Raw genomic sequence first — 14,631 nt, 5'->3', positions numbered from 1 at the left:
TAAAAAAGAAATCATAAGCAATTAGAAATAAGTACCTTTGAAGCATATAAAGAAAGTTACGTACTTCTTGTGTGCTAGTGGGTTGAATTTTTATCATCATATTCTTTGAGTTAAAACGAGGACTCCAAATAAAATTCACAAGAGATATGAGAACTTACGTCCATTGGATTACGTCTATAATACGTTTATAAGCACCTAGGATTACGTCCATTGGATTACGTTTATAAGCACCTAGGAAGAATCTTTGTTAACAATAATACACAAATGCTTATGGATTACGTCTGTAAAAACAAGGTATTGGTAGGCTCACAATTATAATGAACAAGCGGATAAGAAAAAGGATAGAAATGATGAGAAGGGTAATTGAAGGTAAAGAGGCAATTTAGAGGTTGATAGATGGTGCGTGAGGGTGAGAGCGATAGAGAAAGATAGAGGGTGAAAGGGAAATGACGGAAGTGCCCTGGAGCGTAAGTTCAAGGGAAATATGAAATGATGCATATCAATAAACACTACGCGGTTTGCTGACCTTCTTGGTCTGCCACACCTTGCACGCTGACAGAGACTCTACTGTAATTTGTGGCCACAAACTCCGGTGGCCATGGCTCAAGGGTAATCTCGTCCAAGTAAATTTACACGCACTGGATGACCTCACTTGGCTTTGATCCATTGTTATCTGTCGGAGTTGGCGTTGACATTGGCATTGGCTTTAACCCTAACTAAACTTAGAAAATTATCCGACTCGTAGATGTAAGAAGAAAAGTGATTTTATTGAAATTTATGATAGGGTAGACGTTTCCCTAGCTAATTAACTAACTAATCTTTTGTCCTTGTCAACCCTAATTCCTTTAATGTACTTAACATTTGTTCTAGTATTGTATTTAATTTAATTTAATAATTTATCTAAAGTGGCGTATTGATTTTATTGATTCAACAACAAAACTTGACCATATACTTTGATGGGTTCGATTTTCTTTATCTTTGCAGTACTATATTTGTTTTTCGTGATATATATACTTCATTTTCCTTTTATATGGGAATAATTAAATATTAAACAAAGAAAAAAAAAATAAAAAGCGTTTAAATTAAGAAAATGATGGAAGTGGTTATAGTTTGGATTCTCCACGTAACAGTGGGTGGAAAATAAAGCCTACTATCTTTCTCTCTTAACAAAAACAAGATTCATTGCATTCACACACGAAAATATAAAATACTAATTATCATACATAAGATTGATGTACTAATACAAAATCATGAAAGGGGAAATATACGAAAAGTGTGGCATACATTAGTAGAGGCTGCTGCTGCTGCTACACGGCCATGAAAAGGGTGGTGGGGGTATGCATGCGTTATCAAAGGTCGTTTTACAGGAGTGGTGGGAGTGTGGTTGCAGGCAGTTGGTCATTCTTCCTTGCTCCTTGGGCTTCTTTTGGGGCTGGGTGCTCACACATGCAAACCCTCCACTACTAACATATGTTGACTTTTCCATATTACCAAGAGCCAAAAACGTTGTCTGGTGGCGGGACCCACCTCCTCCTCCACTTACTCTTCAATATTTCTCTGTTTTCAATTCTGCCCTATTTATTATGCCCTAATTCTGCCTACCTTCCTTCTTTTAATTATAATTAAAACATTTTGTTTGGATCCAATTTAACCTTTCATCCCATCATTAATTAAATCTTTCTAAATCATGCTTTCATTTTGTTTTCGCTCTTACCCCTTTTGAAAACCCATTACATCAATCTTGTGTGAACCATTTGAATAATCTTCTATTTTGATCCACGACTCATGTTTCTTTCAAAAAATAATAATAATAATAATAAATGGAAATGACTTCAACCAAATTGTAATCAAGTTTGAAAATTGAAGACAAAAAACAAAATCAGTAACCCATAAAATCTTAAAGCCAAAGTTAAAAATAAAATTTAAATCTTAAAGAAGAATCATATATATAATGAAATTAAATACTGGGAAGGAAATAGTTTTGGGTTCTTGAAAATAATAAGAATAATGTGAAGGTAAATTACTATATGATTAGAGGAGGTATTTTAATTACTATATAATTGGAGAGAGATTCATTTAAATCTATGTACTTATTCTTAATCCAATCCAACGACAGCTCCTCCGTCCTCCGTGTCGCATTATTCTGTCCCACTTTTCGATGTGGGCCCTACGTCGGCAGCTACAACTATCAACCCCTCCCGTCTCATCTTTTTTTTTTATTGTGGCAGAGAGTCATCCACGTGGCGCCGTACTACTCGTCTTTACCCAGATTTCCTTCGCCCAACTACTCACACAGATGATAGATAAAGATTGCAGAAAGACACAGCCCCCATTGCCAAATCATATCCAACTCTCTCCAATTCTAGCTCGTCCTGCTGCCGCTGCCACGCACACCCCGCCCCTGTTCTTTTTTTTTTTCTTCTTTCTCTGCGGGACACTGGGGAGCCTTCTCAATTGACAACGCCTAGCCTGCTAATGGGAATTGAGGGTGCGAGTGTTGTAAAGGGTTTCCGTGGCGGATGGGGCGTCGTCAATAAACCATGCGACTCTTGCAAGACAGCCGCTGCGGCAGTCTACTGTCGACCCGACTCTGCTTTTCTCTGCCTCAATTGCGACACCAAAATTCACGGCGCTAATAAGCTCGCTTCTCGCCACGACCGCGTCTGGATGTGCGAGGTTTGTGAACAAGCTCCCGCTGCGGTCATGTGCAAGGCCGATGCTGCTGCGCTCTGTGTCACGTGCGATGCTGATATTCACTCCGCTAATCCACTTGCCCGTCGCCATGAGCGTGTCCCGGTCGAGCCTTTTTTTGATTCGGCCGAGTCATTAGTCAAACCCTCTTCCGTTTTCAGTTTTCTCATGCCCACTGAATCCAACGTCAGTGGCTGCGACGGCGCCCACCACCATGAGGAGGTGGAGGTTGCCTCTTGGCTTTTGTCCAACCCGCCTTTCAACTCTAAGCACGTTGACGGCCCTGAAATCAAGCCTTCTGCTGATCATATGTTCTTCACTGAAATGGATTCTTTTATTGACTTTGATTACCCAAATCCAGTCAGCGCAATTAACGACAGCGTCGTCCCCGTTCAGACAAAGCCACTCTCAACGCCGGTGATCAACCATACCCACTCCCCTGAAAATTGCTACGACATCGATTTCTGCAGATCCAAGCTCAATTCATTCGGCTATCAACCTCAATCTCTCAGCCACAGTGTAATTAACCCAACACCAATTTAAAAAAATTCCTGATTCAACCACCCCAAATTTTCCTCGTGAATTAAACTAATTGACTTTTGGTTTCTTCTAATCCCTCAGGTTTCCTCTTCTTCCCTCGAAGTTGGAGTTGTTCCAGAAGGGAACTCGATGTCCGACATATCGTACCCATTGGGTCAAACAATAAGTAACGGCACGGAATCAGGTTTACCGATGTCGGTACCCGGGAACCAAGCGACTCAATTGTGTGGAATCGATCGGGAGGCGAGAGTGTTAAGGTACAGAGAGAAAAGGAAGAACCGGAAGTTCGAGAAGACAATCCGGTACGCATCGAGAAAAGCTTATGCAGAAACCCGTCCCAGAGTCAAAGGCCGGTTCGCAAAACGAAGTGATGCGTTATCAGAGGTGGATGAAATGTATGGGTCAGCCGCTTCGTCTGAGTTCCTGACAGAGTTCCAATACGGCGTGGTACCAACGTTTTGAGGAATCAAACCGAATGGAACATCGTAATCCAAGGGTCTACTTAGATTTATAATTCTTATTGTGCACCTCAAATAAAATGAATGGTAGCGAATTATGTGTTTGATATGGGCGGGGAATTAGGCGTTGATTTGCAGGAGCATGGGTGTCAAGTGGATATGCCTCTTACCTCTCAACGCAGAGGCTTATCACAAGTTGCTTTGTGTTTTTTCACCCTCCTCTCTTCGCAATATAACTGATTTCCCCTTCTATTGCCTCATTTAACCTTTTCAAAAAAACTTCAAGATTAAACAAAATCATCATCGTTTTCGCAACAACTTTATGGAGTGTTTGGTTTAATAATTGAATTGATGACATAAGAACATAGTTTATAGGTGGAGAGTGTTGATTGGTGGGGTGGGTGCAGCCTTGAATATAAAACAGGGGAGATTCCAATAACAAAACAATGATAGAAGGAGGGAGTTTGTTCTGGAAATTTCCCGGAAAAATGGAAGAATGGGCGGTGCTTGACAGAGTTGTCTGCGTGTTTGGATAAGTTTCCGAGAAAACTGGGATCACGTGGAGTTTAACTTTGTCGAGGATGGTAAAGTTTTTTCTTCGCGGGGTTGTGAAGGGGCAAAGCTCCTATTTTTTCCCTTTCTAACAACTTTTTGAAAGATACGACGTGGATACAATTTGTAGCTCATAAAAGTAAGTAGAGTTGAAAAGTAATTTCATAATTTTCTTCCCATCCAAAAAGCTTCCATTATTGTAATTAATTTATGATAATCTATCTACACGTTTTAAAACTGTGAGATTGACAGTGATACATAACGGACTAAAGCGAACAACATCGGTAAGCGATAGGTTTAGATTATTACATATTTAGATATAAATATATTGTAACGAATGTGCCTTTATTCTCTCTAGAATCTTCAAATCGTATAACATTAAAGTAAAATTTATAATTATTAATGGGTATCAATGTTGATGTCTTGTCTTATCAACTTGGAGATTTATGAAGTCAAAATTGAAGAAAAAAAAAAGTGGAATATCTAGTCATATATATAAAAGTCAAAATTTAAATCAGATCAGATCGATGACATTTTCTTCAAAGAAAATTCGCAATTCACTTGTGTTACAATGGTTTGGTTTAAATTATATCGTTACATAATAAGCTTCATGCAACAGAAAATGTCGCTAGAATGCATGCATGTCTAAATACTTACCTTATGATAACAATATATACATTTAACTAAACTTTATAAATTAAAAGTTTATCCAGCTATCTTAAAAGTAGTATCATTATTTGTATATTTGAAGCACGAGAATGACATAAGGGTCATTTTGAGCAATGAGTTGCTTTTCTTTGTGCCGACCGTTTTTATTAAGCATATCTTCTCTTTCTGGCATGGACTATTAACCTTCCAACCACAACATACAGGCAGTGAGGGAGAGAGAAGCAGACAGGGCACTTCAAAATCAAACCACTTTGTTCCCTCGTTTGTTTGTCTTGTTTTTTTCCCCATTTTATAATAAAAAGAACAAAAGAATGAGTTTTATTGGATTTAGATTTTTTAAGTGCTCAACCGTTTATCTTCTTCTCCCTTTACTTTCGATTTTAAATACTCAATTTTAATTCTCGTTAAACAATATTTGATCGGGATGTAAGCTTTGAACAATATTTGATAGAGATCTTACGTTGGTTAGAGAGGGGAACAAACATTATTTATAAGAGTGGAAAAGTCTATAAAGATTACAAAATCTACTAACGGTAGACTTAGGTAGTTACCGTCGTAATGGAGAGATGGATAAAGTTTAGGAAGGGGTTGGGTTGTGGATTGAAAGGGAGGTGTAGCAAGTGGAGGTGATGTGGTAGGGCCTCCAGCATGGTGTGTTCACGTGCAGTGCGGCCCAGTGGGCGGTCCTTGTGGGATGTGGGGCGGCATACATCTGCCATCCTCGTGGCCCCATAACCAGTCCATATCATCCACCATCGAAGCCGACGGGGAATGTCTTAATCAACTTAAAACTTTTTCACCCGCAGACATAGGGTGGCTACTGGCATGGGGGATTGTTCCATTGTTAGATGTGTAGAAAGATAACCTACAGCTTGATTGGGCCTAAAGAAAGGCACCATGTGGGCTTCAAAGTCCAAATGCTTACATCGGCCCAGGCCGAACAATTCGCTTGTGTTTCTCACGCCCACGACCCAAGGAGATCGATGCTACCTTATGGAGTATATGATGAGTCAAAAAAGGGCCTCAAAGCAAATGATTAACAAATAGGCCCCATCAGACAACCATCCCAGACCCATTATGCATATACAAAGATAGATAATGCCGCGCCGCAGACAACTTGATTTCTCCTCCCAAATGCTCGACATTGCATTCAAGTTTAAGACAAGTTATATGGTTCAAATCATGAGAACCACAAGAGTGAACGATGTGGACGAACAAAATGTCATTTTCCAAAACCCACTTCACTGTCCACTCTCCAATCTCCAATCTTATGGGTGTTAAAAGTTGAGTTCATAAGGGTACATGGACTGGATTCATTGCAAGTTCATGAGGCTACAAAAACATGAGAACAAACTTTAATGGGACTTCTCCCCACGTCATTGTTGTTGGGCACTTTTGTGTGTGTGTTGGATAGGAATCTCCTCGATTTTACTAAAATCTAGTGTAACTGCCGGTACTTTTGCTTTTGTTGTTGTTGCTTTTTACAGTTTCTATGGGTACATTTTTGTCAGAATCAATACTCCCATGAGTTGACAGAAGTACAGGAGAAGGATTTGGACATTGGATTCAGCTGAAACCAGGCATATTCAATTAAGAAATAACAAAACAAAACAATGGGTACGATTGTACAAGGTTCCTTGTTTTTTTTGCCATATTTTAGGTTGCTGTCGTACAAGTTTTATCATCATTATCTTAGCAAACCAAAACCTCCTTGAAAGAATAAACACCCCCAACATCTTTCTCTCTCTTCCATTTTTTTTTGTAGACCATGCGAAAAAGAAGAGATGGTTAGAAATCCCAACTCTCTACAATGACATGTTGTTGTCCACCTCCTTAAGTATAAGCTTTCGTTAATTTGTTTTGAGTTTTCTCAAAAAGCCTCATATCAAGTGAGATAATATTCGTCACTTATAAACCTATGATCTTTCACTAAATTGATCAATGTGCGACTCACTCCCAACCATCCTTAATCGAGATTAGCAAACCCTATGCCTTTTACCCTTTTCTTCGTCGGGATTATTAATATTATGAATGCGATTTGACTGCCAAATTTAACAACTTTATTCCTTTAGGGTCTTTTTCTCTTTATATTTCTTGTTACTATTATTATTATTGAGCTCACTATTTCCACGCACCGTTTGTTCTATTTTCAAACAGTTCATCCATGTCTGCAACCATAATATCTTGCATACCAGAAAAAAATTAAAAAAAAAAAACCATAATATCTTAAAATAACTAGGCTAGTTTAAACTAACACAAATCTTTAAAAGAGAGATGTATAATAAAAAAATATTTTATTATTTTAGTAAAATAATAAATATTTTCAGATTAGGATTATTCTAATAGATTAAATGAATTGATAGAAAATATGGGCTTATCCTATAAATGAAGGTTTGTAAAAAACTTACAATTTTGGCGAAAAAATTTCCCAATTTAACTGACAGCTACTTCGACCATGAAAGCGAATTGCTTATCCAAAAGAGAATATGAGCCAATCTCAAATAATTGAAACCCTAAATCTAATTTACTCTCAATTTTTCAAAACATTAATTATTTCTTTTTCTCTTATCTCAAAATTTTCTAAATAAATCCATCATTATTTAATTAATATATAAATTTTAGCATTAAAAAAAAAAACAATTTTTTTGAATCCTATTTTAAATTTAATAATTTATGTGAAAGAAAAAGAATTTGTAAAAAGAAAGTTAATAGAGAGGATATTATAAAATGAGAATAAAATAAAATAAATTATTAATCACATCAAAGTAGCTGATGAAAAGACGAAAGAATCTTTTTCTTTTTCGGAAAACCAAATACAAAAACGACCATCTGTCCAAAAAATAAAACATAATAGGATAAAACAATATTTAAGCAGCAACGGTGGCCGGAAAAGATAATAATAAGCCGACCAGAGGTAATTGTTTCTTGTCAGATTGAAGATTGCCAGATAATAAGCCGTTGAAGATTGAAGACAGAAGAGTTGAATATGTGCGTGAGTTATTAATTGTAGACGTTTTTTGGAGCAAATATAGGGTCCATTAAATGAAACGGTGCATGCAGTTTCAGGTCGCCGCATCAGCCCTCCCTCCATTTCTGCACACTAAAACACGTGTCTTCCTTTCTTCTGCAAATCCAATGCCTTTGCGCCCTGGACATACCATAAGTCATCTTCTTCGATATGATTTCAACTTCATTAAGACTGGATTTGTTTCACATCAGATTAGTTTGAATGATTTTGAAACAGGGGAAACATTCATTCCGAGAGGGAAAAAAAACTCGTAGTATTTGATTTCGGGCTTTCTGATGGGGAAAACACCTAAACCAATATCTGCAACATACGAGCTAGCTGTCCACTTTCTCTCTCTTTCTCTCTCAATATATATATATTAATGGCGGAACAAGACCCCATATGAGTGTCCAGCAAAAACAAAACAAAACCAAACCCAAATTTTAAAATTTTTCTAAAAAATTGTTAATGGGTCGTCTGATCTGAAGATTCAGGAGTTTCTCTGTTTTCTGTACTCTGCACCTCCTCTTCTCCACTGCTCTGTTTCACCGTCTCCGTTACGGCCACTGATTTTTCATCTTTCTCGTCGGTGGCCGTAGCGCTGCTACTACTATTGCTTTTCGTATCCCCAAAAGAAGAGGACCTGCTTGACATGGGAGTAGCTAAATATGTGGGCTTGATTTCACCGGCCATAATAACCAAGAGTTTCTCTTCAAAAACAGGGGAGGGTTTCCGGGTGTCGTCGCCGGCCTCCAGGTCGGGCTCCCGGTTGTTAGCGTCACCACTGTCGAGATAGCCAGAAAGTTTCCAGTATGAGCAAGCGAGGATTAGAAGCGCAAAAGCGATGAGTCCTAACATCGCAGCCAAACCACCGAACAAGTAGGGGACAGGGGAATGCCAAGGGGAGTGCTGTTGTTGCTGTAGGTTAGCCGCCGGCGCTGCTGAGTGCGGCAACACGTTGAAGGGCTCTCTGCTGGCCGCCATTGTTACAAAGCTTTAATTTGATGAATTCTTTTTTTCCTTGTATTTGGCGAATTGTAGAGGGAGAGTTGAGAAGAGATGGTTGAAGCTGAGTGGGGGCGTGAACCGTTTATTTATAGATATAGAGAGAGGTAAAAATTAAAGGAAAAAAAAAAAAGGTAAATTTGAATGAGTAGAAAATATTAATGGCGTCATAATAAGTTAAAGGTGGGGTCAGATGGTGGGGAGGTGGGTCCCGCCTCCCTCTGATTCATTGATATCTTACAAAACAGTAAACCGCACCAAAGGGCTGTTTGGTAATAAGCCTTGAGTGATTATGTCAGGGACCCGATTCCTGGGACGTTTGGCAACAAATACAATTATAATATAAACCACAATACCCATTTTTCCTTTTTTAATCCTTTTTTTCTCAATTTAAATTAAAATTTAAAACTCTTTTTTATTTATTTTTCAATCTCAGTCCTACCGTACGGGCCTAGTACGCCATTCAGGACATCTACACCCTTACGGGTCCCACTGTAAATATAACGGAATTGTTGTTAAGTTTCTTCAACTTAAATTTATGAATAAATAAATAAATAAAATAAAAGACGACATCACCTAAAAATAAATAAATAGTGCATATTTAACCCATACCAATTTTGTTACCATATGTTTGATATTGGCATAAGAGGGTTCTATCAATGTTGTACATTTTAGCCTCTAAATTTTTTTTTAAATACAAATGTCGATATGAGATTTTTTTCTAATACACTTTAATTTAAATTGTCGGGCTTGTCATGTGAGACGACATCACATAAATTAATGATGTGTTCTGCCCCACATCAAAAGTATTACTCTCTACGCTTCAAAAAGGAAAAAAGAAAACGTACCAAAATCATTTACTACATGTCTTTATGAAATTGTACACTCAAGCCTATCCTCATCCACTTGGATATGTACACGTCAATATTTGGTATATATATAATTTAGAGTGGAAGAAACAACATAAACAATAAGGAGTGGCGCCGTCGTCCCCACCACCACCACCACCTGGCGGAGGCGTTCGTATGTGTAACGCAGCTGAAATATAATTAATTTATGTGGAAACATAAACTTATAAACCCCTTTCCACCAAACTGCGACTCTATTGGGAGTGGAATTTTTAATTTCCTTTTTTTTTTTTTTTTAATTTTCTATTACGTTCGTACACTTTATGCTATCTCACTAATTATTAAGTATGTTGTTTCAAAATTAAATAATATTTAATTAAAAAAACGTTAATTAAAGTGGCACTTATGCCTTCATATCAATCCAAATTCATAATTAATAATCTATTTCAATTATTTTTTAGCTAATCTTCAAGTGTTGATATCATAAAATAGCCATCGTTATAATTTAATGTAATATCAATTATTTTAGCAACTTTTTTAAAAATAAAAAGCTGTTCATTTTCAAGTAAGCATTTTGATGAACTAATTATTTCCATTTACATAATAATACCAATAACATTATTATTTTTTAAATACAAATACTTAATTAAACATTTTGAAGTTTTATGGAAAATTAAAATAAGTTTGTAGGGAGTTTAAATTAAAAATTGAAAATAAATAAATAATTGAAAGCCCTAAGAAAACAAGTGTTGCTTTGTGAAGAAACGTCCAATCCCCCACTTCACGTACACGTCAGGGACACTGTATGCTTTTATTTATTTATTTATTTATTATTATTATTATTATTATTATTACGAATTTAGTATCCAATAAGCAAAAAATGGCTTTACATTATTTTAATATCTTATAAACTTAAATCATTTAATCCTTCCCCCACCACTAACTCTGTCTTATCCTATTGCTTCCTTTGATTATTAACCTAAACTTTATTTAATCAACAGAATATTTCTCTTTTAAACAAATCCAAACCAAATCCCACTCTTTCCATTTTCTTTATTTAGATTAATTTCATTTCTTACCTTTGGAGAACATCCCTTTGAAATTTCCTGATACACTGCTCGGTGTCTAAGTATAATACTACTTGTAACGGTCTAAGTCCACAGTAAGCTGACTTTTTCTTCTAAGCTTCCTATGATGCCCCCACATTAGTTGGGGAGGAGAACAAAATACCCTTTGTAAGGGTGTGAAAACCTTCCCCTAGCAGACGCATTTTAAAGCTTTCAGGGAAAGCCCAAAGACGACAATATCTGCTAGCGGTGGATCTGGGTCGTTACAAATGGTATCAGAGCCAAACACCTGACGATAATGTGCCAGCGAGAAAGCTGTCCCCGGAGAGGGTAGACATGAGGCAATGTGCTAGTAAGGACGCTGGGCCCTCAAGGGGTGAATTGTAATGTCCCACATTAGTTATGGAGGAGAACAGAACACTCTTAATACGATGTGGAAACTTTTCCCTAGCATTCCCTGCAGGAAATGGTTTGTGGATATAGTGTTTCTTAAAAGCACTTTAAGACGGAGTCATAAAACGTCAAAATCTATATTTTGACTTGAATCGTAACGGTGGGACATAAGGACAATACAATTCTAGTTCCATTTATGAAGGGTTAAATTTGTTTTCTAGATGGTCGTATAATTTAAACCTAAAGTAAAGTAAAGTAAAGTAAATTAGAAAGTTGATATGTACAAAGCTCCATCACTTTCATACATAAAGTAACACAAAAATTTTAAAGGGAAGAAAACAAAGAAATAAAGGAAAGCAAATGACAAGTTCGCATATATGACAAATAAAATCAATCATACCGACCATACAAAATTATGTCACTAATTTTCATTTAATGTTATTCTAATTATATGTGATGAAACGAAGCTACCAAAAAAGATTAAAAAAAAAAAAAAAAGGCATATGAACATATATACATAAATCCAACCACGAAAAAACAAAATCATATTAATATATAAAAATATATTTTTTTCTGTTCTCGGTTGCAGCTGTTAAAGGTGGTTCAATTATTAACAAAAAGCCTTCACGATGGGTGCCATTCATGGTTGGACAGTCAAAAGGGGAAGCTCAGTTTCTGCAAAAGTTGATAATACCTTTCAAACCAAACCCTAAACCATTCATTTCAGCTTCAAACATGGTTACTTCTGGTCTAAGAAATTAGGGTTTTAGCAAAGAAATGAGCCCCCAACTTTGTAAAATCCTCAGTTCATTAAACTTTGGAGATAAGTTATTTAATTCCTTAATATTAATTAATCACACACTTAGAGGGAACAAAGTACTCATATTAAACAATAACCCACCAGAATTTTTGTGTACTCAATGAATCGAACTTTCCTTTGTTTGGTTATTTCTTAATTTCCAGCAAGTGGGGTTGCTACAAATTAACCATCTTTAATGATTGCTTTTATATATTTTATTTATTTATTTCTGTCTCTTCCCTGCCCACTTTCAAGTGTCCTCTCAATTAATTACATTACTGATGCATCAATATAGTATATTATACAGCACGGAGCCAATAAAAATGGTATCAAAATCAAACCCATCAACATCTGTGATGATATAATTTAGATATTGTGAGTATTTTGTTTCAATAGATACTCTTATTCTTTGCTTTACTGTGTCCATAGTTTATTTGATGGGGGGAGAATATGAACACCCACATAATAATTTGTGCCAATCTATGGAAGATAAAGAGGTGGATAAGGTAGTTGAGTGGAATTGACAAAACGAAGTGGTGGGTAAGTGGATAAATAATTGGGTGTAATCTATTATTTAATTACCAATTAGGATACATGATTATCAATCTAAAAGTGGGTCATGGGTCATGTAAGCAAATTCACTGGGAAAATTATTGGGATCTTATTTAATGTCACTAAATTCATTCATTAAAATAAGTTAAAATATCGTTGGAACTTACTTGAACTAAGGTTAAGTCAAAAAAAAAAAAAAAAATTAACATAGTGGGATAATACTGAATTTGATTATTACGTAACCAAATCACAGACAAATTCTTGGATCACCCAACAACAATAATGTCGAGTGAAAACTTATGTGTATGGTTTGAAATAGAGCTAAGCTATTTTGGTTTCCAATGTTTCTCCTCGTCCAACGAGATGCATTAACTTTGGGATGCTTTACTCCTAACCCCACGAGATTTCAAGACACGGCTTAACCTGAGCTTCAGGTGAGAACTTCCTTTATCATATATATCTGAATACAATCTCAATTTTCCAACACATACACGGTTTGTACGCATAATTATTTCATTGAAATTGGAGTAGCTAGTTTGAGGTAGTGTTAGAGTACACTAAAAACTCATTAATAATTATGTATGTCCCTAAAAAGATTTGGCAATTACATGACGTATATGAAATGACCCAAAATCATTATCATAATTGAAGAGAATAAATTGAAGTGATTGGAAAGGCCACAGCCATGTTTGAAAAGGAAAATTAAAGATAGAGAGAAAAAGAAAATGGGTGGGTGACATATCAAATTGGTAGAGCAGAAGTAGTCTTCCCGCCAATTATTAGATTTTGTTGTCATGCTTTATGTTAATGCAGATAAATAATTTTGCTTTTTGAAGCACTTGCTTATTTATAGATTTATCAACCATTCAATACGCATATATCAACTCGGGGGCACTGGGTATGTCTTGTCATCAATAGACGACTCAAACATTCCTCTCATTAATTATGTTCCGACGAAAGAAACACGAAGAATTAAAGTTGAAGCCTTTAGTTTAGTAGGCCTATTGCTAAGTTCGATTCCTTGGACTCTTGATAGAGATGGTAGCATGGGATGTCACCTCAGATTCATCTACTTAGTTAAAGACATTAAATTTGTACGAGTTAAATTTAAAGGAAAAGAGAAAAGGGGTTTGAAGATGGGTGGTGAATTACTGTGTGAGAGCATTTGATTTGGGAAATGGGTCCATGAGGGGGTTGTAAAGTTGATGAGGGTGGGGCATGCAACATGTGGCCTTGTCCTGAAATGGAACAAAACATAGAGGAAATTTGATTTGTCTCCTTCTAGTAATAGACACTCAAAAGGACACAAAGGCCAAACAAGAATTCACCATCATGTTTCTTTCCACCCTCTCTGCTCACTAACAGTAGAAAACGATAATTTCCTGTGTTCAATCACCTTCATGGATTCCGATCCGGTACTCAAGAGAGCCTCCCACCATTGCTAGCATATCACATCTCCTTTGGCACAACATTCAAAAAATAAAAAACATTGTATTAGCTTGGCTAGGTAGAAGGGTCTTATCTTCTACGGATGAATAAGGTGGTTCGAAGTACACATAATTAGACTACACAATGTAGCCTTTATTACTCGATTTAGATATAGGCATACTATCGAAAGTGGGAAGATTTTAAAAGAAAGAAGCAGGTACTAGTACGACATCCAATCAAAACAACCAAAAGTAATCATCCAAGGAAGTGCACTGATCATAGTGAATGGTGGGAATCATAATCAGCATATTGTGTTGTGTGTCCATATAATGGAATGTATGTAGATATCGACCCCATTTACTCTTCTGTGTTTCGAACGCCGATGACAAACAAATCTGATTTGCAGAAATTTCGAGGCCCATTTTCATGTTCTTTTTCTTCCCCAGAGGTCTCGAGTGCAGTTTGAATTAACCCCCAACTTTTTTTTTTTATTACTTTCAACAGAACAGAACCTTTCTTGTCCTATCTGATTTCTCCCGCAGCTGGATGGTTTGATTTCTTTGCCGATGGTAAGGTAATGGATCGATGACTTTCCATCTACTGTTTTCTCTGACATATTCAA

The 14,631-nt window shown here is 36.5% G+C and overlaps 2 protein-coding genes across 2 annotated transcripts; one reads left to right on the top strand and one right to left on the bottom strand.

The window, feature by feature from the left end:
• Positions 1 to 2,300: 2,300 nt before the first annotated feature.
• Positions 2,301 to 3,949, top strand: LOC111465859 (zinc finger protein CONSTANS-LIKE 5-like). Its single transcript, XM_023110318.1, has 2 exons — positions 2,301 to 3,210; positions 3,313 to 3,949. Exons 1-2 carry the CDS (start codon positions 2,476 to 2,478, stop codon positions 3,691 to 3,693), a joined length of 1,116 nt encoding a protein of 371 aa, XP_022966086.1. The 5' UTR covers positions 2,301 to 2,475; the 3' UTR covers positions 3,694 to 3,949.
• A 4,191-nt stretch (positions 3,950 to 8,140) lies between these two features.
• On the bottom strand, positions 8,141 to 8,996 carry LOC111465984 (protein GLUTAMINE DUMPER 3-like). Its single transcript, XM_023110508.1, has one exon. The coding sequence runs from the start codon at positions 8,899 to 8,901 to the stop codon at positions 8,383 to 8,385; it is 519 nt and encodes a 172-aa protein (XP_022966276.1). The 5' UTR covers positions 8,902 to 8,996; the 3' UTR covers positions 8,141 to 8,382.
• Positions 8,997 to 14,631: the final 5,635 nt, after the last annotated feature.

This window comes from Cucurbita maxima, unplaced genomic scaffold, assembly GCF_002738345.1.
Source record: "Cucurbita maxima cultivar Rimu unplaced genomic scaffold, Cmax_1.0 Cma_Scf00002, whole genome shotgun sequence".
Classification (NCBI taxonomy): Eukaryota; Viridiplantae; Streptophyta; class Magnoliopsida; order Cucurbitales; family Cucurbitaceae; genus Cucurbita; species Cucurbita maxima.
This window is presented reverse-complemented; position numbering and strand designations above follow the sequence as displayed.

Excerpts from the sequence above, each read along its gene's own strand:
- LOC111465859 (XM_023110318.1), top strand. The coding sequence starts at position 2,476 with ATGGGAATTGAGGGTGCGAGTGTTGTAAAGGGTTTCCGTGGCGGATGG. Across the intron at positions 3,211-3,312 it reads CTCAATCTCTCAGCCACAGT|GTTTCCTCTTCTTCCCTCGA; the intron begins GTAATTAACCCA and ends CTAATCCCTCAG.
- LOC111465984 (XM_023110508.1), bottom strand. The coding sequence starts at position 8,901 with ATGGCGGCCAGCAGAGAGCCCTTCAACGTGTTGCCGCACTCAGCAGCG.